The following is a 27,270-nucleotide window of genomic DNA, read 5'->3' as shown; positions in this document are numbered from 1 at the left end:
TCTTTTGATTGATTGAATCTACTTTGTGTTTGGAGGACCCCATGGTTTGCCCACTCATTCACTCTTTTTCATTTCTTTTGGAACTTTATGAAAAGATGAAAAGATGAAGGATGCTCGATCGCAGGTGAATTCATATAAGTTTACCATACATGTTTGGGGATGTGAATAATGGCAACTTCCAATAAGATACGAAACATCAAACACTATTGAAGGAAGGATTAGAAAGGAGATGGATTGGATGCATCCACAATGAACCTATAATTCTTTTTCTTTTTTTTATACGTAATTGACTTTCTCTTCTTTGTCCCTTTTTTGGGTAATTAATATGATTGCAATCTTCGTGCCATACACGTTAGTTTAATAGACCAAATTGAATGAAAATCTTGCAAATTCAGAAGAAAACTTTGTCCAAGGTTTTTATTAGGTACGCAACCCACTTGTCATCCACCCATTGATCTTTACATGTAATCCAAATGACGTATGTAGGGCTGTCAATTTTTGACACAATCCATAATTTAACACAAATTTAATACGAAATTAGCAGGTTATAATTGAGTGATTTGACTTAATAAATTTAGTAGGTCAGGCTAGGGTTGACCTATATAATTTTTTATCCATGCTTTAATACGACTTGAACTTGACATACAACATTTAGGGTTGCCAATTTTTTACATGATCTGTGAATCCAACATAAAATTAATGAGTTAAGGTTGGAGGGTGTAACTCATTTAATTAAATATGCCGGATTATGGTTAACCCATATAATCTTGTACTCATACTTCGACATAACTCAAACCCGACTTGTGAACACGAAATTCCCCTAGAAGCATGCAATGCAATAGAAGACCAAACGGGGCAAACACACTTATCATGGATAAAAGGCTCAATATTGGCGCAAAATTGCAAAACTGGCAAAAAGCTGATAAGGCCCATAACCATTAACCATCGACTTGATTAGTCCCTTTAGATGTCAATCAAACCCAAGCTCAAATTAAACTGAGATGTAATACTTGCTATTTAGGGCCGTAAAGGAAAGCCCTGCCAACCTGGAGTTGTGATCAATGTTTCACCCCAGCTCCAAAAAAAAAAAAAAAAAAAAAAAAAAATCCTACTTCCAGATTTGAAGGCCATGGTTCTTCCCAAATGATCTCCAACCAGAATCATATAGGATGAAGACAGGGTTTCATGAACAAATTAATGGAGCACTTTCTTGTATGCCCAATTTAACGAACAAATAAACAAATTAATGATCAGCAAATCCGCCATGCTCTCCTGTTTTTAGAGCCTAATTTTGTTATTGAGTGGTGCATTTGATGAAATAAACATGGCATAATTGAATTCAAACTTGTAGATGCATGCATGAATCATAGGATCTCTTTTGTGATTGGATTAAAGGTAAACAAAGTCAACAAGTTAGGGTTGGGGGACGGCTCATTCATAGGCTTATTATGGTCTCATTAAAAACCTCGTCAATTGTTTATCTTCCTAAGCACCCACAAAATAAATAAATAAATAAAGTGAAAGAGAGAGTATATCAATCAATATAATAAACGAGCCAACTCATAGGACAACTCGATTGTCTCCATTGAGTGTACGTTGTAACTATGTAACAATGTTACTCATTTTGATCTGATCTTGTCGTGAACTTATCTTAATATATATATGACGTGGCAGCATAAATCCATACGATAAGATGCCGATTCTATCATCCAAACATCAAGAATTCTACATGTCCAAGTAAGCGACCAACGTGTGTCCACACATGCCGACGCGTGTTGCGTTTTTCCGCAACTCCACACTGTTTTCAGCCGTTTTAGGTGTTCCTCGACATCTCCCCGGCAAGCTTCGCCGGCTCGTGTCCCTCACGCGCCTCCCGGAGCTCCTCCATGCCTCTGCCTTCGCTTATGATGCTATTATTTTTTGGTCTTAGATTTTCCCTGCTTTCTTGTAATTTTGTTGTTTTTTCTTGTATTTTGGTGCTGAATTTTTCTTCTGTAGGCTTTGAATCGTTCCTCATCAGTGGTTTCTTTGTTGTTGTAGTTATCTGTTCAAGTGTGCTGCAACTATTCTCTAAATGGTGCAACTTTGCAAACCACCTTTTTTGGTGACCAAGTTTTTTGGTTGTCTCAAGAAGTAGAAGAGCGATGTCATTTATTTAATGCATTCCGGTTTATTTTTTGTTTACCTTCTCTAATAAGGACGTTTTGAAGCTTATTGTTAAGTTGCCCAATCCAGTGATGTTTTTCCCTTTCCTTGTTTTTCCCAAAAAAAAAAAAAAAAAAAGAAAGAAGTCACCAAGGAGCATGGAAAACATTGAGAAAATAAAGAGTACTGCTGCTATACGGTCAAGGCATAAAACATGAGTTTTCTGCCTTCCACTCAAATGCTACCACCTCATATTATTTCAACATACAAAATAAGCTTGGTTTTACAAGATAATAACCCCCCCACACACAACTTCTGCTAAAAAAAGACAAAAAGACCCAAACACCAAACTTCACCGAGAAGCTTGGTTTCACGTCGCCCCCTCCACGCGAAGCCCACGCCGCCCAGCTTTGCACCGACCAGCCACCCAGCTCCGCCCACGCCCAGCTCCACCAAGCCCATGCCGCCAGACTACTCCGACGGTTCACCACCACTACTCCGGCCGAGGGAATTAGAAAAAATCATTCCTCTGCCCGTGAGTTCTGAGAAATTTTGTGATTACTACATGTGTTTTGAGGTTGGGGCTGTAACTTTAGTTTGAAAAATATTTTGTGTAGCATTAGTGTCCCCTTTTTTTGTGCCCTCAGTGCCAATTTTTTGTTAGTATTCGAGTCCCTGTTTCAAAAATGATTTTGTATTATTGTCATGTAGAGTATGGAAGTGTAAAATGGTTTTTATGTAACTTTAAGGATATCAATTAGAATGTTGTTAAAGGTTCCCTTTCCACTGATTGTTAGTGGAGTTTTACAATAAATGTATGTTCTTGTGTTTGTGTTTGTGTTTGTGGTTGTGTTTTTGTTTTTGTTTTTGTTTTTGTTTATGTTAAAGTAGGTTGTTATCCTCTTGCAGGGTCACTAGAATGAGTGCTAATAGTAAAGAATTTGAGATAATCTCATGTGGTGATGAGATTATTGAAGATGAACATGTTGTGGTAGAAGACCAAAGTAATTTGAAGCAACCTTTGTGTAATGGTCCTGTGGAACCATGTCTTGGTATGAAATTTGATGAATTAGAAGATGCTCATGCATGTTATAATGCTTATGCAAGGCGAGTAGGTTTTTGCATTCGCAAAAATCATACTTGACTATCGAAGGATAAGTCATTAATTGCGTTGGAATATGTTTGTTCAAGGGAAGGGTTTCGTCATAAAAATTGTCAAAATAAAATTTATACAAAGTCGGAGCCCGCAGAAACAAGGGTAGGATGTAAAGCACTTATGGGTTTGAAGAAAGTGGAGTCAAAATGGATTGTATGTAAGCTTGTAATTAAACATAACCATGACCTCCTTTCTCCTAGAAGTACAAGTTTGCTTCGTGGACATAGAGTGGTAACAATTGCCCAAAAGTGTCTTATAGATAAACTCAATGAGTCCGGTGTAGCTCCAAGGAAAATAATGTCGGTGTTGAGTAAAGAATTTGGTGGTGATCATAATGTTGGTTGTATTGCTAAAGATGTTCAAAATTACTTGAGCAATAAAAGAAGACTTATTTTTGGAGAGGGAGATGCACAAAAATTGTATAATTATTTTCTTGAGAAACAAATCAAAAACCCGGGTTTTGTTTATGCAATCCAAGTGGATGAAAATGGATGCATGGGCAATTGCTTTTGGGCAGATGCTAGATCACGAGCTGCATATCAATATTTTGGAGATGTTGTTACTTTTGATGCTACTTACTTGACAAATTGTTATAAGATGTCTTTTGTTCCTTTCACTGGAGTTAACCATCATCACCAATTTATGATGTTTGGATGTGCTTTGCTCATAAATGAAACTGCTGAATCTTACATTTGGCTATTGAAAACATGGCTTGAGGCAATGCTTGGACGTGCTCCTTCTACAATCATTACAGATGATGACAAAGCTATGGGTAAGGCAATTGCAGAGGTATGCCAAATACCACTCATAGATTGTGTTTATGGCATATTTTACAGAAAGTTCCTGAACATTTGGCTCATATATATAATAAATATCCATCTTTCCAAGGAGATTTTCAGCATTGTATTCATAGTACAATCACAAATGAAGAGTTTGAGATGGAATGGAATGAACTTATATGTAAGTATGGCTTGGGAGAGAATGATTGGTTGCAAAATATTTATAGTCAATGTGAAAAGTGGATTCCGGCTTAGTTGCGAACCACATTTTGTGCCGGCATGTCTACTACTCAAAGGAGTGAAAGTATGAATAAATTTTTTAAATATTATGTACGTTCAAGCACAATGGTAAGTGAGTTTGTCTATCAATATGAAAAAGCCCTGGATGCACGTTATTTTAAAGAGAAAGAAAGAGATGTCAAAACAAAATCTTCTAGACCGATTTTGAAAACATGTTACAAGATGGAAGTAGAGACGGCAAAGGTTTATACAAGAGAGTCTTTTTTGATGTTTCAAGAAGAGTTATTTAATAGTCAAAATTACTACTCATCTAAACATTGAGAAGAAGGGGGATGAAGATATATAGGGTGGCCTTCCATGGGAGACAAAGTCTATTTTATGAAGTTGCATTTGAAGTTCTTGAGCAAAAAGCTATTTGTATATGCCATAAGTTTGAATTTGTAGGAATTCTGTGTAAGTACATTCATCAAATTTTTTTGAAGAAATCTTTGGTGGACACTATTCCCCAACATTATGCTTTAGAAAGATGGATGATCAATGCTAAGAGTCGCATTATACATGGCATTTCTATTGATGATAATCAAGTAGGAAAACCAGATTATTCCACCTTGATGAGCAATACCTTAATGATGCAATGTTATGAAGTTGTAGAAGCAGGGTGCAAATCAAAAAGAAAATCTGAACATCTTCGCATTGGTTTACAAAAGCTTCATCAAGAGCTTCTCACAATAGATGGTGATTGTGATCAAGATAAAATGGATGATGATGTAGGAAGCGTCGAGGGTAATGTGTTGAGCAGTCAAGTATTATCAAACCTTACATTCACTTTGCAAGATCCCGTACATGTTCGTTGTAGAGGAAAACCAAAATTTTTGCCACAAAAAAATCCAAAAGAAAACAAGAAAAGAGCATGTACCATTTGCAAGCAAACAGGGCATGTAAGAACCAATTGTCCTTCCCATAAGCAAGCAAGGTATTCTATTTGTATTTTGAGATTTACAATAATTTACATTAAAATGCATTTTGATTTAATTCACATTAAATTCTTATTTTCTTTAGGAATATTGTGAGGGCAGCTACCTTATCAAAAAGAAAAGAGATGACAATATGAGGGAAGCTAACTTAAGGTTGATGGATCATCAAAGTTTAGTAGAGGTAAATTTTATTATATCATATCTTCTATAAAAGTAAGTTTGGTCCATTATATAATTCTCATTTTTTGTGAATCATTTACAGGACATTTTGCCAACTATGAAGTATCCCTATGCAACTGAGTTTGCCATGTCTCAAGATCTTGTGGATTCATCTAACATTAGTGCAGACAACATCACCTCCTTGAAGTTGTAGTGGTAGTGGTCTGCAGTGTGATTTTTTTTGAAGCTGACTGGTTGTACTGGCAGTTACATTTTTTTTGGCAATATCAGATGTATGGTGGAAGTGTGGCTAAGTGTGTAGGAGGGCTAATCAGGCTCATATTTTAGCAAAGGAGGCCTTGAACCTTTGCTTTCCCAAATTTTGGAATGGAGATGCTCCTGTGAGCATCTGCTATGTTGTAACTAAATAGCTTCCTGCTCTTTTCTGATTTGGTTCAATAAAAATTGTTTCTTTTCTTCAAAAAAATATGGTTGTACTGTGTCAGTTACATTTTTGGCAATTTTGCAATTGCAATTTCTTTCAAATTACATACAAATTCATCATTCATCCACAAATTAATCCACTGCAAAGCCAACATCAATGCAAATTCATCCACTGAACAAAATCAACCCACTGCAAAGCCAACATCAATCTACTGCAACTATACAAATTCATCACATTTTTTGTACCACAAATTGATGTAAAAACAACAAAATAACCCCAAAAAAGAGAGACTAAAAATATGAGAAATCTGTGGATTTGCTACCTATAATCACTAAACAAATCAATCCACAACATCAATCCACTGCAACTATACAAATTCCATCACATGCACTACAAGTTGATGTAAAAGCAACTAAATAACCAGGAAAATAAAAATAAAAATTGAGAAGCGATTTCAGGCAAGAGCCTTCCAACAGGGGATCAAATAAGTGATTTCAGGCTAGTGGGATGGGCAGCCAGATTGATGGGGGATCGACCTGCTGGTGCTAGGCGGTGGGCAGCCGGATCGACGAGGGATCGGCCTGCTGGTGCTAGGCGGTGGGTAACCGGATCGACGGGGGATCGGCCTGTTGGTGCTAGGCGGTGGGCAGCCGAATCGACGGGGGATCGGCCTGTTGGGCGGCGTTGGATTTTCGAAGTCGATTTCGAAAACTGAAGTGGAGTAGCGAGCCCAGATGTTAAGACATCCAACACAGGCGTGGGTCGCGGGGAATAGCTTCTTGAATGCAGAGGAATAAGCGTCTTGGCCCGAGAGGCCAGTGGAAACAGAATGGCTTGGCCGGGAAAGCTGATGGAAACACAGCTTCTTGGGCGGTGGGGCGGCTAAGTGAAGCGTGGAAGCGGCCCGGTGGCGAGGGCTTGCTTGTAAGAAGGGTTAATTGGGAGTTTTAAGGAGAAATTTTATACTTGATGGTTTTCATTTAAACGAAAGGGTGAAACATATTCTAAGGTAATGAGTAAGAAGTGCATTTGTAGATTCGCTCAAAACTTAGTTAATAAATCTTTCCCGGTTGGTGGGTGTAAAGGTGTTTGGCCATTTACTTCATGGTGAGCGAGGAAGATTTTCGAAAAAATAAAACATAATAAAATGGAAATTTCTTCTCTGGGTTGTGGCTGAGAAAACATAGATCCTTTTGCCACAATCCTGCAGCATCCCGGCATTTTAAGAAAAATGCAAAAAAGCTTTGAAATGAAACAAAACCAAAAGCGAAAATTAAGAAGCTGACCGAGAGCACCGACCCATCCCCGGGTGTCCAGTGGCCACCAGGAGCCAGGGGTGGCAGCCGACCACCAAAGGTGGCCCGGCAGAGCCACCCAATGGCTGGGGGTGGCCGTGGCACTCCCCTGGGAGCAAGGGGTGGCTCCACAGCCCTCTGAGTAGTGCCCAGAATTGTGCGCGCCCTGAAACAAATCACGGGGTGGCTGACACCAAGCTTCTCCGAGAGGTGGCCGCTTGAAACCCCACCCGACAAGATCTAGGGTGGCTGTGACCACATAAGAGCCCTAGGGTGGCCTACTGATGGCCCTCGTGGTGGCGAGGTGTGCATGAGAAGCCCTGGGAGATGTTCTTGGGGTGGCTGGCGCCACCCCAGTCTTCTTTGGGGTGGCACTTGGCCGTGTACCCCAAAATGTTCTGGGGTGGCCCGCACCACCCCATGTGGCCGACAAAGAGATAGAGGGAGAGAGGCATCGGCGGTTCTAGCGGAGGCGGTGGCGATTCTGGCGGAGGCAAGGTGGCTGGAGCTGTGAGGGGATAAAAATTAGGTGCATGTGTTCTCATTTTATTTTCTTGCTCTACGCTGATTTGACATTCAGCTATTGGAGGGCAAAAAACCCACCTTGTTTGCCACAACCGAAGTGAAGTTATTCTCAATAAAATGAGGAGTAAGTAAGACAAGAAAGAAAGCAAAACGACCGATTCCAACCTCTCCAAATGGACCAAAACCCACGGAAACTAAACCAAAGAAAGCACGCCATGTGGCAAAAGCCAACTGGTCTCTCTCTCTCTTTCTCTCGCTCTCTCTCTGACTCTGCTACCTCCAATTCTGAGTTTGAGCTTTGTGGGTTTTGACGTTGGATCCTCATCCTCGGATCCGCCAGTTTTGCACGCTTTGCCAACCCAACGAGAAAACAGTTAAGCAAACACTTGTAAGTTGTAACCCAGCTCAAGATTTGCTGTCATATATTCTCTCTTCGCATCTGATCGCCCTCTACATATAAATAAATACTGAAGAAAGATGCCTTCCCCTTTGCTACCCATTTCCAACCCGCCTTCACATTCCTCATTGGGACATCCAGCCCCTTCAGCCATGCCGTATGCTGCTTCCACGGCCACAATGTTAGTCAAGGCAGGAGAGGATGACCCAACGGCCTGTCTTCTTTTTTCTTCATCATTTGAGGATGAGAAAGCCGTTTCCATCAAACCCCTTCTCCCCAGGACCTTAAGCTACTCCGGCGCCACTACCACCACCACCACCAGCTCTAGCAGCTACTACCAGCAGCGGCGGCGCCGGATCGCTAGCGAAAACTCCTTGTCTTCACTCTCCAGTTCCAGTCCTCGCCGCCAGTCATTTGGCAATGATGTCGGGCACGCCGCCGCTGAGACGTTCTTGGTGACCCAATTGAGTTTGAAGCTCTTAAGATATCTTGGGTAAATTTCTGACTTTTTTTTATTTTTTTTATTTTTTTATTTTTTTTTATAAGTTTCCGAGAAATTGATAATAATTACCGTTGTATTATGTCTTTGGTGTTTCATAGTCGTGTGATTTCTGTGTAATGTTTCAGGTGACAATTGTTAAAAAAATAAAATAAAATAAAATAGAGATGTGCGCTCAATATCATGCTGAAAAATTTTGTGCATTGGAATTGGCTTTATATTGCGTGGGTATTTCCTTTTTTAGATTTATTATGGAAAGTTGAGTTTTTGCTTACAGGGTTTACCCAATAGAATTTAAGATAAAATTGTCTTTGAAATAACCTCAAGGGGTTGGTTAAGTGGTGAAGGCCTTTGACGGCATGGCATCTTCATCATGTCTAAGGTTTGAGTTTTCTTGAGTGCAAACAATTCTTTGGGATCACACCTGTGGCAAAACTGAGTCTTACATAATCCGTGTAGGAGGCACCTTGCACAAGTCCGAAGTTTGCCTTTCAGGAGTGGTGGCCCTGCCTTGGAGGGTTTCCCGTCATGGATTATGCCTAAGCGAGTAGGTCAACTTGCATGCTTGTTGGTAAACTGCTGGTAGCTCTCGGAGTGCTTTTGTGAGGAAGATGGTGCCTTCGTGCCTTTTGTGGTGTCTATGGAGTGAATAAATGACAGAATTTTTAAGGACCTCTTAGTGGAGGAGATTGAGTCTTTATTTTTCAATACTTTGTATCTTTGGACAGCTACTTTTGTTTCTCCTTTGGTGATTAGTTACCATGATTTCTCTATTCTTTTTGTTTCTATTAGCTAGGTGGTTTCTCTTATATACTTTTTGTGTATTTTAGAACGCCTTACACGTTTAATGATATTTGATTAAAAAAAAAAAAAAAAATTATTTGGGGAAAATTTGATCAAGAAGGTTTGACCATGTATGGATTAGGTAATTTGGGACTACAAATATGAAATAGACTGTCTAAGAGAAATATGAAAGTTGGAAAGAACATTGATAAATTCAGATGCCTTGCGTGTTACTTTCACAAGTAATTGCATCTGAGCAAACAAGAAGTAGCCTTTACACGTAACTGTGTGATGGAAATTTGGTCATGAGAAAAAGTCTAAACATGTTTGAAGTGTGCAATGGAGACAACATATATGAAGTAGGCTCTCTAAGAAGGACAGGATAGGTGGAAAGAACATCCAGACAGTTATATAGAAGAAAATAATCTAAAAATATGTGACCAATGGCAACTGCTTGGAGCTAGTGAAATGTCATAATCTATTATGCGTGGGCTTTAACATATAGGCCAGTTCACCCCAATCACTTTTACATTCAGTGAAAGTAGGAAACAGAACATTTGCAGTAGTTTCGATTTCATTTGTGCCATGTTTTAAGTTCCCTGGGAATTTTAAATTTCCATTATGCATGCTTTAACGTTTGTTTGAGATGCTTTATCTAGCTTATCTGATTACTAGATGCTTTCTAATCATTTATTTTTATTCAGGTTAGGTTACAAATGGATTACAAGATTTCTTGCCCTTGGTTGTTACGCCTTGCTACTTATCCCAGGTTTTCTTCAAGGTCTGTAACATTTAGTGTTCTGTTTCAGAAGTTTCACGCATATAAACTTTTTAGTTGCATACAACTTAGACATAGGTATGTTCTATCAGTCAGATGGGACTGAGCTATATTTTTCCATTTTAGTGGGGCATAACTAGTCTGCTTGTCTTTTGTAGTTGGATATTACTATTTCTTCTCCCGTCAGATTCGCAGAAGTATAGTATATGGTGATCAGCCAAGAAATAGGTAATATTAATGAATTTTATATCCTGTTCAATTTCCTAAATTTGTGGCATGAATTGTTTAAATTTTGTTCTGCAGGCTGGATCTGTATCTACCCAAAAATAGTGATGGACCAAAGCCAGTCATTGCAATTATAACTGGTGGAGCCTGGATTATTGGGTGAGAAACTTTTTTGTTGATAGTTGATGAGTGAAGTTGCAGTAGGATGTCTAGTAAGATAGTAATAATAGCCGAAATCCTTTTGGTCTTACGTGCATATCGTAAGCAACTGATAGAGACATCATTTAACTAGTATGATAAAACTACAAAATGTTACTGACATTGCCATTGAAAATGGTGGTAAGTACTTACACCATCAGAAGAGAACGCAACAATACAGTATGGAAGCAAGTAACAAACGGAAGTGACTTTTCTAAGTTCCATGATCACATCAGAATCTTGTTTTGGTTTGTTATTCGTAAAATCATAAAAGTGGATTTAAGTTGTAAACAGGGTACGTCTTGTCAGATTCTGTTGATTTCAAAAAAATTTATGCTTTTTTCTTGCATCATATACCTGCTTATCTACATCTTCAATTTGTTTTGAGACTTCGTTCTTTGGATACAGTTACAAAGCATGGGGTTGTCTTTTAGGGCAACAGTTATCAGAAAGAGACATCATAGTGGCATGCATAGATTACAGGTGAATGATTCATTTCAAGCGATATAATACTGTTGAGATTTGTTTGTGTGCAACGCTGCCTCTATTTGATATTTATTAGAAAAGTTGTAACATTTTATTTCTTATTAAGGTCATTAGTTGTCCCTAATGCATTGCTAATGTTATCAATATTAAATTGTATAACAGCCATTGGGATGTGTGATGCTGCTTAAGATAAATGACTACTACAACCCTACAAATCTTTGAAAGCCACTTTATTAAAAAGAAAACTGTATAGAGATGGGTACACGTTTCCTTTCTAGCCATTTAGCACTATCTAGGACCATGTCCTTTGTTTAACTATATTTTTGCTACTTTTCTTGCCATCTTCACTCATGTTTTGGGACTTCACACAGCTGAAGGAGTTTTGATTTTGATAATTATGAGTGTTTAGTGTTATAAAAGGCATGCGGGCCTGGAGTGTTCTTTCACTATCTCTTTCCTCTCATATGCTTCTTTGTTGCACACTGTTACCATTCACTAAGCCCCTCACCAGTACAAAGTTCTCTCCTTTATTTTTCTCTTTTACAACCCCAACTCAAACTTCAATCTACAAATCCTAGAGCCTTTTTCTCACTATAAAAAACCTCAGGATCATAACTTTTCCTATCTTAAAGTCCATCACTAGTACTTTGGACAGATTTTCTAAGTCTGTCATACATCATTAAGACTCAAAGACACGTGCTCGAGCTCAGACTTACTGCAAAACGAAAAAAAATTGAGTTGAAGTGCCCCCGGAAAAGGAAAGAATATTCTGATGAATGGGGACTATCCTTGTTTCTGTTCATGATAACGTTGTTTGCATATTAGGCTTCCCCCTTATGTGTTCAAATGTTATATAAGACCATTGATTGATTCAATTTTCATGTGATACCTTTAAGCCCTTAGGTTTATGAACTTGGAATTTCTTCTGTTTTAATCTTGTCTATGTATAAATATAACTTTTCACTTGTTTTTATTAATTACTCTGACTTGTTCCATGTGCATGCTTGTATATATTCTTTTTCATGGACATGGACAAGTAATATGCCTGCTTGAACATTTTTAGATAATAGATGTATTGGTAAAACATCCCAAGGAATTACTTGAATAAAACTTTAGCATAGGTTCTCACAGTAAATGATTACTTCATTTGATGTTATAATCATGGATATAGCGTCCAAAAAGCCTGAATTTAATTTGCATGAGATTGATGCCTCTATGTGTGTGATTTCAGTATAAAGTGCATAACATGTATCCACCTGTAATACTTTCTCATACTATTATGGATCTTAATTGAAAATTCATGCAGGAATTTCCCTCAGGGAACTATGAGTGATATGGTAAAGGATGCTTCTCAAGGTATCTCATTTGTGTGCAACAATATTGCTGAATATGGAGGTGATCCTGATAGGTATAAGATTCTTCAATTTTTTTTTCTATAAATTTAAAGCACGACTTTTATTTTGGGTGGGGGATTAATCTAATCAAGCTGTTCTGCTGATTCTTTGTTTCTGTAGGATTTTTCTCATGGGACAGTCAGCTGGTGCACATCTTGCTGCTTGCACGCTATTGGAGCAGGCAATTAAAGAAGCTGGTGAAGGAGAGAACACTTCTTGGAGTGTCTCTCAGATAAAGACTTATTTCGGTTTATCTGGAGGGTAAGTCTGTTGCAAGTTTTTTGAACCATGTGGAACTCTTCAATATATTTCAAGCTCAATAAATCCTATTATATGCTTCTCATGATTTGACACTTGAAATCGATTCCAAAGCATTAAGGTGATCAACCAGTTGGTCAGGAGGTAATAATTTGTTGATTTTCAGGTTTAGAATATCTCATAGTGGAGGTCTGGAGAATATTGCATCTTGCATGCCATAGTCAAATGTGAATTTCTTCCATTGGATCATTCCGGCTTACATCTTTTTGTCTTTGCTTCTGAAGTGTTTGTTTTAAAGTATTAAGGATTGGAAGTGCAGAATTTGACTATGATATTGGTGGGTTATTGTGAATCTACTCAGTTGACTCTGCCTTTTGCCTGAGTTTAGCTTCAGGGCTTCACAGTGCAACGATGATTAATGGAAGCTTTAAATTGTCATGCTTATCCAAGTGACATAAGTTGTTGAAGTTTATGATTGCAAAAAAAAAAAAAAATACGCTTACATATAATTATGGATATACTTTTTGTGATTTACCAGTTCGCAAAAAGTACAGCAATGAACATTATCGTCTTATTCTAGTAATGATACCACGCTTGTTTTCCCCTGTTGCATTATTTTTTTCAAGCATTTTTTTTCCTTTATGTTTCTTGTGTTTGAACTTAAAAGTTGCATTCATCTTATAGTTTTACTTGTAATTCCACAAACAGGTACAATTTGTTTAACCTAATAGATCACTTCCATAATCGAGGCCTGTACCGTTCAATCTTTTTAAGGTACATGCCCTCTGATTTGCTAGTAAGTTATTGTTATACATGAAATATTTTTTTGGTTAATATTTCTGCCAGTAAATTCTTTTAACTTATCACTTTAAAATTTCATCCAGCATAATGGAAGGGGAACAATCCCTTCGACGATTCTCTCCTGAAGTAATGGTCCAGGACCCGGACATTAGAAATGCCATTTCCCTCTTGCCACCTATTATTTTATTTCATGGTACTGCAGATTATTCCATACCTTCAGATGACAGGTTTGAGTCTGCTCTGGATTGAATTCTATGACTGCATCTAATTATTTTTTCATTAAATGATGTATGAGGTTTGTTGGGGTGTTGATATAAATTTTATTACTGACATTCTTGTTTCAAAGTAATAGTACTACATAGTGTCAAATTATCAAAGACATTACTGAGCTTTGAAAGGTGTAGTTGTCCTTCAGATCTTATTGGATTTTGATCCAATGGTAAATTTAAAAGCTACGCCGGGGAGTATGAGATTGGGAGTATGGGAGTGGGAAATTTATTCTATTAATTCAATAGATTAGTAGTGAAATTTATTTGTAAATGTATGTAACAAGTTTGAAGTGCTTTGATGGGATCTAATTATCATCTTCTTTTGTGCAGTAAGAATTTTGCTGAAACTCTTAAAAGTGTTGGGGTAAAAGCTGAATCAATTTTGTATGAAGGAAAGAGTCACACAGATTTGTTTGTTCAGGTAAAGGGACCACTTAAAATGCTTCCTTTTTAGTTTGTTTCATCAATATGTCGCTTTTGTGGATTGCAGAAACCACTGGGGTGATTATGCCATTTTCTTGTGTCTGTAAGCGATGCTCCTTTCAACTGGCTAAGATTCTTCTTTAGATAGGCTGAGAGTTTCTGCAACAGTTGCATAACTATTCATTTTTTTGTCAATGCATCTTTGAAATTGCTTCAGATGCTTATTTTCTTCCCTGCTTCTTTAAAAAAACTGGTTTATCTTTACCATTCATGTTTAAACATTTATGCACATGGTATTCAGGATCCGATGAGAGGTTGTGGAGATCAGATGTTTGAAGATTTAGTAGCTAATATTCATGCTGGTGACATGGAGGCCCTCGCCAAAGATGCAGTGGCTCCTCCAAGAAGGCGCCTTGTACCTGAATTTATGTTGCAGTTGGCTCGCAGAGTTAGCCCATTCTAACCATTCTTGATCACTCAATTATTAACCTAAACACCCATATTTTTGTTGATTCAGCTCCGCATACTGTAAATATCTCAGTCATAATTGTAACCCTTAGCAGCCTATCTCTCTCTTTCTCTCTGCATCTGTGCATTCTTATGGGATTTCTTATTTTTCCCGCGTAATAGTTAAAGATTGTAATGGTATTTGCTTCAAATACGGATGTTTTCAGGACAGATCTTCCTATAGACTATGATCATTCTTTTTATTAATGGACAATTTAATCTTTGTTGGATCTCGATAATACTATGGATTAGCTATGATCCTTCTTTAGTTTGGTTACACTCAACTCAAGGGTACATGATCATTCCTTAAACATGTTTGTTAATTATTTGTTCCCAGCATTGTTGTTTTATTGGTGCTGCCAAATAATTTTTGTTTAAAGATATAAGAAATAAGGTTCCTAATTCTTAATGGATAAGAAAGATATGTCATAGTTGATGCAGGGAGTGTGTAGGAAAATTAGATTTTATTGGAAGCAAATTTCTTTTTAGGTTTATTGATTGATTCACTCAGAATACCAGGAATAATAAGGAATATGCAAAAGTTGAAAGAACATTAGGAAACCCATCTCTACAAGCTTCATTCATCAAAACACACAATGATACAGGCCCTAGTCTTAAGAATAAATAAAGAAATAAGGTTTCTAATTCTTAATGGATTAGGATGTCTAATCAGTATAAATAAAGGCTCATAAGTCCTAATAAATAAATATTATTTTTTACAAGAAAAAAAAAAAAATAAAGTCATAATTTTTGTGATGCATTATGCATCAATAGTTTTCATGGCAAAACATGAAGGAGGTCGTTTTTAATTTAATCTTTGAATTTTTAATTTCAACAAATAGGTCCTTAAAATTTCTCTAATTTCAAATAAGTCATTCTATCAACCTACTATTCAATTAATTAATGGGGTACTACATCCAACCAAGTAACTTAATGCCACATGGCTCTCATTTGACACATCATATGCCAATTGTACGTGGCAAAGTTGACTAACCACCTCTATATTTTTTATAAAAAAAAAAAATTGTTTTAAACTTTTAAACTTTTTATTTAGAGTATTTTTTTTAATGGGTAAAGTTCACTTAACCCCCTTAAGGGTACATTGTCATTGTTTTGGTAGTTTGTGGAGTAAATTGTCGTAATTAATAGTTTGGAGGGTAGATTGTCGTTGGGGTAGTAGTTCAACTGTTCGAGGGGGTTAAGTGGACTTTACTTTTATCTTGAGTCAAACAAGAGCCACATGATCGCATTAATTGATTGGTTTGATATAACATACTATTAATTAATTTGATGGTAACTTGATCGAGAGATCTATTTGAAAATTTATTTATTTTCCCATAAATATATATGTTTAGCGTAGTTACTGCTTTGCCTAAAAAAAAAAAAAAAAAGGATATCCTTATCTGAAACTATACCTGTCGTTTTTCATAAAGTGGCATGTCGTTTAGTCAGCAACGGTTATGTATATGGGCTCGTTTGACAACACTTTTTAAGACAATTTTATAAATTTCTAGCCAAAATAATAATAATAATAACAAACAACTCAAATTACAATATGCTAAAAAATCTTTCACATCACATCAAACCAAAAAGCCAAAATTAAACACCCTCTAAAATCAGTTGATCAAAGCTAATAATAAAATAATTTTAAGAAAGGAGAGCATTAATATTGAGAAAATAAAAGTCGGTATATATATATGGCAAGAAGATCTTTGTTATTTCAATAGGCCATGCCTAAGCAGCTGACGTACATAGCTAGATATCGATTTCCCATGATTATACAAATTAACTAATTAAACCATAGGAGTATTAATTAATTATACAAAATATATAACTTTGATCTTCATGCTTGTAGCTGCTTTTCTCAGGCTGCTACCATCGAACAAGCTTGCATGGTTAGTGCTTTGATGCCGATTTCCCTCCTTTTCCCTATTCATTCAATCACCAGAAAAAAAAAAAAAAAAAAAAGTGTAATTTCAATTATATTAATTAAACACATCAAAGCATGGATGATTAATTACGAAATATATATATACCTTCTTCTTGGGTTCCTGAGGCTTTGGTGCGGCCTTCTTTGCACCCGACTTGGAAGCCGGAGCTTTGGTTGCAGTGTCACCGGCCTTGGGCGCAGGGTCCTTTTTGGCCTGCCCAAACAGCTGTGTGCCCACTGATTTTTCACCCTTCACTGATGCCATTGTTGTAATTAAAGAGATAAAACGAAAGTTTTATATATGTAACTTAATTATATAATCGGTCGCCTCTACTGCTGTCTCCTCCCAAACGTGCTCCCTTTTATAGCAGAGTTGCTCAGCTGTTGTTGAGGAATTCGAATCACAAGGTGACAGTAGAGGACGACAAGAGGATTGGTGCCATTTCAAGATAATGGAATAACTCAATCATTCGGAGAGCACTTGAAGGGCTTTAGCATCAGATGCTTAATTTGCTTAATTACACACACACACACATATATATATATATATATCACGATTTGATGCTTCTATGGTTGGGTGAATCAGGGTGATGCATGTCCTGCATGCAATAACCTTATGTATCATCTCTCTTTCCAGAACCTTCTGGAAGTATATATATAGTTAAGAATATTATGTTAGGGTTATTTAGGGTTATTTACTTCCTTAGATATTATTAGTCTATTAGGTTTACTTTTCCTTAGTCTATTAAGTTACTTGTCTCTCTATAAATAGAGGTCTCTGTATCCATTATCATAATAGGATATCAATATGTACAATGTAGTCCATTGTGTGCTTCCGCTCTTCCTATTATTCTTCCGCTTTTCTATATTTCTCCATTATTCCAACATGCTACCAAAGCATTCTAACATACATACATATATATATGCAGAAGTACAAGGGCGCTATAATGTTAAAGCATTTAATTAAGGGCATGTTTGGAATTGCGTTTGAAAAATAAAGCTTTTAAGTCAAAAAAGCGAAATGAAGTTTTTGCCAAAAGTGTGTTTTGGCTTTTTAAACCTTTAAAAATACTTTCAATTTTTTTTTTTTTTTTATCAAACGATTGTTTTTTTATTCAAACGGACTTTTTAAGTATTAAACACACTTTTAGACTCCTCAAATGCGCACCCAAACAGGTCCTAAATTATTAACTTTATTACTTCCTCTCAGTTTAAGCTTTTGAGATAAGTGATGATTTAACATATATAGTATTCATCATTCACGTCTCATTTCAATTAAATATTTTATATGTTGAGATTCACCTATTAAAAGATAATTTGAATCCACACGTGAAAGAAAGTATTAAAGCATTCAATTAAATAATCAAAATTTTAAGATAATTAAGTGGCGATTTAAGAGTATGACAAAGGGCACATGCCATGCTAAGGGAATTGTTATCATTAGCACTCAATAAAGTGTAGTTGTTTCTCTTTTGGTACAAAGCTTAAATTTGTTATTCAATTGAGAAGATTGATTGATTAGAGAAATGCCTCAGGTGATGATCTTTTATGTTGTTTAATTAAATGCCTTTTTTTTTTAAGCCACTGAGTAGACCATATCTTTCAGTAGCATACACCCATATGAATAGTTAGAATATAAAACTTTGTTTGATTTCCCAAATCCTACCAGCAAAAGAGCAAAGCCTAGATACTTCCCTTTTCTTTTTTATTAGTATTTTTTTTTTGTAGGCAAGAACAGGATAATATTAATTAAGAACAGAGGTACATGAAAGACAAGAAAGAAAAAGGTACAGTAAGGGCAAGAACTCGAACAATAGCAAAAGACCAACAAGAATATAATTCCAGTATATAAAAAGCAGCACAATTAATAGAAATGGGCTAAAGATACACAACAAAAGGTGCAAGAAAGACAACAACAGTTCCAAGAAGAGTTGTTACAAAAAAGTGGGGAGTATAGCCTCTAACAAAAGGTGAAGCTCAACACGTAGAATATTTAACTGAAATGAATGATGAATTGCAAAGTTAGGGTTTGAACTTATAACTTTTAGCTCTGATACCATGTTAATTATTCACCACTTATCTTAAAAGCTTAAACTAATATGAACAAATGAATTTAATTATTTAATTTATATTCTAACACATTGTGTAACGTCCCGGCAACCAAAATAAATGCAATAATTTACATTATTCACATAGCGAGCGCTACTATTATGTTTTAGATCTGCTCTCGTGAGTGATCTACGAGGAAAATAATGTAGTTTTCCGACCGTTTTGGATCGATGAGGAGTAGATCTAGTCTTCTCAAGAGTAGATCTGTGCTTTTATGGCTATTTTTCTGTTGGGGCTGTGTTTTCTCTGTTTTTTGTTGCCTTTATTTTTGTTAGAATAAGGATTGTCCAGACCTTTGAGTTGTGGATGTGATCTGTTTTCAAAGCGAGGAAGATAAACTACCTATGCATTCAGTTGAGTCTGTTTTGAACAAATCTGGTGTTACAACTGAAAAGTAGTCATAGGTTAGTAGATATTGATGTCATAGATAGGTCTTGAATGTTTGATTTTTATGTAAGCATCTATGATTTGTAACCTCGTAGCTTCGACTATGATTTTTCAGAACTTTTTGCTCATGATCCTTCTTCAATGAGACTGAATTTTTTTCAAAAATACTACAGCGAAATTTGTCAAATATTTATTTATTTATTATTATTATTTTTTGAAACTTTCTACTGCTTGGGATAAACAATAAGTCATCGTAGCATGCACTAACCATAACACATTGTCTGTATATATTAATATATATACAGCCACATAATCATGACAACTGCCTTTCAACTTGTAATTCTAATTATACATTATAATCTATCAACTTATGCTTCAACTATATCAAAACAAAAATCTAAGGATGCCAAGACATATATATATATATATATATATATATATATATATATATATATATATACCCTTGAAGCTTAGTCTAATGTTCCCACGGTTGTTCGTCTTCATCAGCTTTTAATCTGCTCAATTTCTGTAAAATAATGTTTTTTAAGTAGAACTATGAATCCATGGCTTAATTAGTAAGTAGAGAATTACAATCAACTCTGTTTGACGTGATCCCTTATCTTTTGAAAAGTTCTCTCTCATTTTTACATAATCATCATACGAATGCATAGTTTTCATTATACCTTCACTATTTCATTAACATTCGATCTTTACACTTCATTTAACTTTTCTAACGTCACAATCGGCCTATCCTGCAACCATCGCGACCGGCTTATCTCATGCTTGCACCGACTGGTTTATCTTGTGATTGGCATGACTGAATAATTACCCGGTGACCATTTATTATCTCATATTTAGACATTTCATTACCTTTAAATTTTTTTCTTGAAAACCTTTGTCGGTGGTAGTTCAAGGGGAATTATGTACTTTTTCCAATTATAAAAGAAGCGGAAGTAGGCTTAACTGATCTCTAGAGCATGTTTGTCAAAGGATTGGACTAGACAGGACTCAAAGACCTAAACAATTCATTTCAAAATCAACTCCAACATTCTTACTTTTTATATCACAACAATAACTTTTTATAATTATTCAAATAAAAAAATTATTACAAGACAAATTTTTTTTTTCACTTTTTTATACAAAACATTCTTATTTTTTTTCTCACATCAATTAATTCTGCTACCGTTTCTGACTTTCAGTCTATTCCATTTTTCAAGTCCTTTGCCAAACGCACCTGCCATTGGTACCATTTCAAATTCTTCAAATCAATTTCAGATTCCCTATCATTGAGGTACCTGGGTTTGTACATCTTCCTGGACAACTGTTTGAATCTGTCCAGATATGCCAATGCCAAAGGATTCAGAGATGCATGGTGACATGCATGGTCCATGGAAGTCTCCGACATGGAATATGATTATGGGCATGATTTTTCCCAAATTTCATATTAGACCCTATTGACTGATAAATTCATGCTTCTTAACTGCTTGAAGTATATGGATGGGGAAAGCAATTTTTTATTATTATTTTTAAGAGTTTAACTTTGGTCAGGCTCAGCCACCCATTCAAAATCTGCCACATCAGCAAAACAAAAAAATTGCACAAACTCAAAAAGAAACACAATACACTGGATATTTTTCTTTTTCTCTCACTTTCTCTAAAGATAAATGTCAGTTTAATTAATAGACGGAGGTAAAAGAATTTCTTGCAACCGAATTTGAAGGAAATATTTGTTTTTTTTTTTGTTTCTTCCCGTGTATATCAATTTATTTTCCTTTTTCTGAGCTCTTCTTGTATATCAATGACATGATATAACTATTATCCCAATATTCTAAGAAACTGCCTTTGATTTTTCCAAACGCTCGATTTTTTTTTTTTTTTTTTTTTGACATGTCCACCGAAGAGGGAGAGGTGGATTCAAACTAAAGATCCCTACTTCATGAGGCGTAGTCCTCAGTCGATCGACCTACCCCTTAGAGACAATCAAATTTGCCCCAATGCCAAAAAAACAAACAAAACCATAGGCAAACTCTTTATTCAAATATATTTATTTATTTTTATTTAGCACAGGAAGCCTAAAAAGACAGACATGGGTACAGGATACAAATCACAAGCAACTTCTGTAAATATTAATTGTAACATTTAAGGAGGACTGGCATGAATTTCATGGACCCTTCACACCCACGCCTTGTCATCCTCATTCTACCTGCTTACTTGGTTCCTGCAGCCTAATCAACCATAAAAAATAAATAAAACAAATTAATGATCATTAATTAAGCAGCTTTATTACCAAATCTCACACGATATATTCTAACATGCATTCATACCTTCTTCTTAGGCTCCCGAGGCTTCTGCTCAGTCTTCTTAGGGGCCGGTTTGGACGCCGCCGCACCCGGAGCTTTCGGCGTCGTCCCGCTAGGTTTGGCGGGCTCTTTTTTGGCCTGAGCAGGTGGTTGAGCACCAACAGCAGGCTTCTCAGTCTTGATTGATGCCATTTTTTCTTTTCTCCCTCTAATGATCAATGCACTTCACAAAGAAAGAGTTGTCTACGTTTGCTGGCCTCAAGTATTAGCTTCACTGAGAAGGGTCCATATATAGCTGAGCTTCCATGCTATGGATGAAAGGGAATTGGAATAATTTCTTTCTTACACACCAAATGGTGGATTGATGGAGAAGTGACATGTCTATTATGTATGGGAATGGAATAAACTGAACTGGAGGCCTCTTTAGCCTTCAAAAAGGGATGCTTTTGTATCAGATTCTTTGCCCAAGGCATATTTTTCTGATATTATTTTATGCTCATTCTAAGACACGAGTAGATATTCTCATAGCATACATTTTATTGCAATTGGGATTTTAATTTGTAGAAAAGCTCATACCCTTTTTCTCATAAACACTCAAGTATTGTATTGATAGTCAGATCAAAAGCAGCTTGCCCTAGCAATTAATAAAAGGAACAACAGAAACAAATTAATTATAGGTTACAAAATCTTTAGAGTAAAGAGTTTATACACCAATAGTACTCAATCACTTCAGTAGTTTCCATAGCTTTTATTACTGAAAAATTAATCAAACTATTAGCATAAACTTCTGTTAGAATATTGATTAAGTGACTATTTTTTATTAACTTAAACTTTAAGGATAGGTGGTAATTTTATTTTTATCATAGTATTAGCTAGAGTAGTATAGTCTTGATTTAAATTTTGTCTCAATTATGGTTTTTAAGGTAAGTGGTAATTTATTAAATAAAAAAGTATTTGGGTACGTAATTCTTGGACCGTTTTGGATGAAATTGAATTGCGGAATTTGTCTTGCGAGGAATTATCATATGACTCAACACACTCATAATTTTGATAATGGAATCATCCCTAACACTAAAAGGAAGAGTCCCTTCAACCTTTCAAATTGGGGGGTTTCTATTTAATACATTGAAGCGTTTGGTTCAAAACTCTTCACACGTTCATACAAGCAATTAGTTTAGATAAAAATTACTTATTAAGTTAATAATAGCGTTTTCGGAAGCTCATAATTCTAATTAAGGATAATTATTTGAATTAAAAAATAATAAGAATAATAAGAATAATAAAAATAAATTAAAAAAAAAAAGTCTACCATAGGCCACAAAATAAAGCCTACTCTCAATTGCGGTTAGTGGGCTCTGTTGCAGGCTTGGACGAACCTACGGTTGTGGGCCTTCTCCTCTAATGGGTCCACGGTAATTAAGGTCATCCACCACATGCTGTTTAATTGTGGTCGAAGGAGTTCAATTAGAACCCACTCAATTGCTACTTCTACCGCAACAAATGTAGTCCAGTTTGGTAATGTTTCAGCATAGTTATACACTCTATTAACGATGCACTATGTATGTCAATCTTAACCCGATTTATTTAATTAAACTGTCAAACTTCTTAACTCTAACTCTCTAATTTTATATTGGGTTCATGGGTCATATCAAAAATTATCTTTCATCATGTCACATGTCGGGTTCCGGTCATGTCGAAACATAAGTACAAGACTATATAAGTCAACCTTAACTTGACCCATTTAATTAAAATGGGTTAGACACCTCAACTCTAACACTTTAATTTTATGTCGAGTTCACGGGTCGTATCAAAAATTGTCGGCCCTAACTCATCCTTCCCATAAATCACCCATAAGTTAATTACCAGATTGCCATCAGTTAATTAAGAGTATGAATGTCCTCTTAGTTAGAGTATTCTCATACGCCTCAACAAATGTTTAGCTAAATTTTAATTAAACGATCACATTTTTTTTATTTTAGCTATCTATTTTTTCAAAGCACCTACATCCAACTCAATATTTTAGTTATCAATTTTCATTTAAAATATTATTTATTTCTCTATTTTCTTTATTCCCAAAGAAGAAAGAGAATAAAATTAGATTTATTATTATTATTATCAAGTATATATTGATGACCAACAAAGTTGTTGAGCACTATAGCTACTTAACAAACATGTGGTTATTTTGTTGAGTCGGATATAAGTGTTCTTAGTTAGTGTGATTACGCGATTAATGTAATTAATAGAGTGATTTTAGGCAGTAACAAATTAAAACAATAATAATCATAAAATTCACATAATAATGAAGATTGAAGCAGAAAATTGGCCTCGATCAGTTCCCCAGTACATGGAAAGTGATGATCATGATCATATTCAGTACAGCCACATCTCATATCTTGCTTTCTTTTTCACTTTCTGGTTTAGAAAGAACTGGGAAAATCCCATCAGCATGATTTGAATCTAAATTTACAATGATTTTTCCCCGGCGAGCCCACAAGATCTCAATTCAATCAAACTCGAGCAGTCAGCGAGGGTGTCCCATCCTCAAAGCCAAGTAGGCCAAAACCCTGTAACCCACAAACATCACGATCAAAGGAGCCACATCCAACCACATATTATCAACACCCAGATACTTAATCGCAGCAAAATCCCGCACCCGACAGGGCACCCCTAACCCACAAACATAAACCTCGTTCGCCGTGTACTGCACCCCGACAAGAAGCTTGTAACAGTAGTGGCTAAAAGATATGTACTTCAACCAAGCAATGAAACATGGTATGTGCTGGATGTAGTAGCCGCCGGCCAGCAAGAACACAAGCATCGTCACCGACGCCAGAGTTGTCGCCTGCTTTACGTCCATCAGGATCGCGCCCAGCGCAAGGCCGAGCCCCTGGGAGACTAGCACGTTGAAAAGGATGATCAACAGGGTCTGGAGATACGTGGCGAGTGAAGGCTTTAGACCGCCCATCCAGTAAGTTATTGTCACGAAGATTGTCGGGAGCACGAGCTCCATCGGCAAGTCGCCCGCCATTCTAGCAAAGTAGTAGGAGGAGAGGCGGTACATGCCGGAGGAACGTTCTTTTATTAGCATCGGTCGCTCCAGAGGGAATGCGAATATGGCGTTGAATAGTGGGAAAAAACCCCAGAAGATGGCGAAGAAGAAGAGAAGTCCAACCTGTTTCAAGTTTTTTATTTCTCTTTATATCGATATATATTCGTTAATGAAAATTTTTAAATTTTGAAAAAGTTTCTTAAAACGCATGGTAATTCACGACTCTTTTAAGTTTTTTTTTTTTTTTTTTTTTTTGGAAGTTGCGTGTAGTTATAATACCTGATCTTGAATGTGAGAAGTGTCAGATTTCCACCATAACAGGCCGGAAAGAAGTGAGACAGACATGACCTGGAAAATCCTGAGACCAGAATAAGATTCATGCTTTCTCTCTTGTAAACCCCTTCTTAGCAACACCATAAATTGATCCCACCAGGTGGTGCTCCATTGGTTCTCACAATCTGTAACCCACAGATACAACAATTAGGAAGACTAGCTAGCTTGTGCATATACATATAACGCCATGCAAACATTCAAAGAACTTAATATTGCATCTAGAATTAATACTTGATTTTCACTTACTTATTCTGGATGATGTTGAGAGAACTGGGTCGCTTACATTCCTGTGAATCTCAGCCTTCAAGGCAGGATATAAGTTCTTTTTGTAGGATGAAACCAAGGATTGTTTGATTGAATTCTGATCATCATGGTCGTCTAATCTTCCATCAAACTCCACCTGATCATCCTGCCTGATATCAGGAGCTATACCTACATCTCCAAATGAAGAAAATACCCCAATTAATCTTTCTTTCTTTTTTCTGGTTTAGTTTATGATGAATCAAACACAAAAATATCTCTTGATGAACCTGTATTATTTCGTGATGGGAAATGGACCGTTAACCGTTTCTTACTCTTTTATTATTTATTGCATAAAGCTCGTAATTTTGATTTGCCAAAAATATATACAATTACATTGGACTAAAGACAAAACTGACTTCATTTGACTACTCTTCGGGTGGTGACTTATCAACAACTCTTTTGCAGTCATCATCATTAATTTCGAAAACTGACTCCTACCTAAATCATCACCAACCCTTAAAAGGTCTTGTGGGGCCGACATGGACAAGATCCCATATTGCATGCCCACACGTGTAACACACTGCAGCCATGTAATGTGTCTTCAATTTTACTTGCTCGGTTAATTCCCACATTAGACATCAAATACTAATAATATTAATAATAAGAGAAATGCTTCACTGCATTCTCTTGGCCATCTACTCACCATCTTATAATAATAATAAAAATAGTATATTATTTAATTTAGAAAATCCATACCGTTGGCAAGATCGAGCAGAAAATCAGCTGGGTTGACGAAATTGAACCCGGGTGCATATCCAATAGACTCGAAATACCCCATGACCCGACTCGCATGCCCGCTGTAAATGGGGCACCCGTCAGATAGCACCACGACCTTGTCGAACATCCTATACAAGCGGCTGGAAGGCTGATGAATGGTGGTGATCACCGTACGGCCGCCCCGGGCGAGCCCTCGCAAAGTGGCGACGATACGCTGAGCGGTGGTGGAGTCGAGCCCGGAAGTGGGCTCATCGAGCAACAAGAGGCTCGGGTTGACCAGCATCTCCTGCCCGATACTGACCCGTTTCCGTTCCCCACCCGAAACACCCCTAAGGAGGGTCCCGCCCACAACACTATTACGACACCGTGTAAGTCCAAGGTCCACGACGACCATCTCAGCCAGCTCAACTTTCTCTTGCCTGGAAAGCTCTTTAGGCAACCTTAACAAAGCAGCATAGGTTAAAGTCTCCAGCACAGTCAGATGAGGGTATAACACGTCATCCTGGGTAACGAAACCAGTCATGCGCTTCATGGAGCTAGAGAAAGGCTGGCCGTTGTATGTTATTGTGCCGGAGACCTTGCCGGGAAACCTGCCGGCCAGGGCGGTTAGAAGGGTGGTCTTGCCGCTGCCTGACGGACCCAACATTGCCAGAAGCTCGCCGGGTCTAACCACCCCACTAACGCCGTTTAGCACAGCCCGCAGGCTTATACTATATGCCACGTCGTCAAACTGCAGCAAACAAAATTGTATAAAAATTTGTGCAATTATATACATGTATAGTTGCAGGTGTACCGTTTGTTTATTACGTACGTACGTACCATAAGTGTAATGGGGCGTAAGGATTTCTGGAGAATGGCTGGCCGTTTCTCCGGCGTCTGATGTTCCAAACGAGGGGTGACATGAGAGGTACTTGTACAACCGGAAGGGTCGGCGTGGACCGAAGAGTTCTCGGAGCCGGAGCGGTTTGTGAGTGGCATGTTAGGCGGACTGCTGCCGGCGGTAGTAGTGGTAGTTTTTTGCTCAGGGGGCATCATCTCAGGAGAGAAGAAGATGAGTAATGGCGCGGAAGAAAATAATTAAAAGGGAAGGGAAGGAGAGATGGTCACATGCAACAAAGAGTCATGTGATTTATTTATAAAGGGAGGAAGGCACGAGAAGAAGACTATGACTCGTGTGTGATTCATGATATATTACTGTACGTACTATAGCCTCTAACTGTAGCCTATATATTAATTCAAATAATTAAAATAAAAAAGACAAGGGTTTAGGCCTAGGGGTGATGTATTTTAATCATTTTATATATATATAATGTTCATTCTTTTCCACTCACATACGTGTATGAAGGTTGTTCGTTCGTGGCTTTTGTCTCCAACGCATAAAATTGAAAATTAAGGAGATTCCTTCA

At 36.9% G+C, this 27,270-nt stretch overlaps 2 protein-coding genes and 2 long non-coding RNA genes across 5 annotated transcripts; 1 reads left to right on the top strand and 3 right to left on the bottom strand.

The window, feature by feature from the left end:
• The first annotated feature begins 7,959 nt into the window (after positions 1 to 7,959).
• LOC132179480 (isoprenylcysteine alpha-carbonyl methylesterase ICME) lies at positions 7,960 to 14,919 on the top strand. Of its 2 annotated transcripts, none has more exons than XR_009439927.1 (11): positions 7,960 to 8,608; positions 10,102 to 10,178; positions 10,334 to 10,403; positions 10,479 to 10,559; positions 11,007 to 11,081; positions 12,391 to 12,492; positions 12,599 to 12,739; positions 13,445 to 13,510; positions 13,621 to 13,730; positions 14,137 to 14,227; positions 14,531 to 14,618. XR_009439927.1 is itself a non-coding variant. In XM_059592214.1 (11 exons), the coding sequence occupies exons 1-11, from the start codon at positions 8,196 to 8,198 to the stop codon at positions 14,690 to 14,692; spliced, it is 1,422 nt and encodes a 473-aa protein (XP_059448197.1). In that variant the 5' UTR covers positions 7,960 to 8,195; the 3' UTR covers positions 14,693 to 14,919. The 2 variants fall into 2 exon arrangements, 1 of the variants encoding a protein (XP_059448197.1); XM_059592214.1 differs by having other exon boundaries at positions 13,621 to 13,764; positions 14,531 to 14,919.
• Positions 14,920 to 16,405: 1,486 nt separating this feature from the next.
• LOC132179810 (uncharacterized) lies at positions 16,406 to 17,058 on the bottom strand. The gene is made up of 2 exons (XR_009439973.1): positions 16,773 to 17,058; positions 16,406 to 16,665 (listed from the first exon to the last, which is right to left on the bottom strand). It is a non-coding gene; the product is annotated as an uncharacterized LOC132179810 (long non-coding RNA).
• Positions 17,059 to 21,170: 4,112 nt separating this feature from the next.
• On the bottom strand, positions 21,171 to 21,788 carry LOC132179624 (uncharacterized). Its single transcript, XR_009439944.1, has 2 exons — positions 21,487 to 21,788; positions 21,171 to 21,387 (listed from the first exon to the last, which is right to left on the bottom strand). It is a non-coding gene; the product is annotated as an uncharacterized LOC132179624 (long non-coding RNA).
• Positions 21,789 to 23,727: 1,939 nt separating this feature from the next.
• On the bottom strand, positions 23,728 to 26,965 carry LOC132177643 (ABC transporter G family member 21). Its single transcript, XM_059590046.1, has 5 exons — positions 26,684 to 26,965; positions 25,844 to 26,594; positions 25,091 to 25,276; positions 24,791 to 24,969; positions 23,728 to 24,634 (listed from the first exon to the last, which is right to left on the bottom strand). Exons 1-5 carry the CDS (start codon positions 26,897 to 26,899, stop codon positions 23,984 to 23,986), a joined length of 1,983 nt encoding a protein of 660 aa, XP_059446029.1. The 5' UTR covers positions 26,900 to 26,965; the 3' UTR covers positions 23,728 to 23,983.
• Positions 26,966 to 27,270: the final 305 nt, after the last annotated feature.

Source organism: Corylus avellana, chromosome ca4 (assembly GCF_901000735.1).
Source record: "Corylus avellana chromosome ca4, CavTom2PMs-1.0".
Lineage (NCBI taxonomy): Eukaryota > Viridiplantae > Streptophyta > Magnoliopsida > Fagales > Betulaceae > Corylus > Corylus avellana.
Note: the sequence above shows the minus strand (reverse complement) of the source record. Positions and strands in the feature narration are given on the sequence as shown.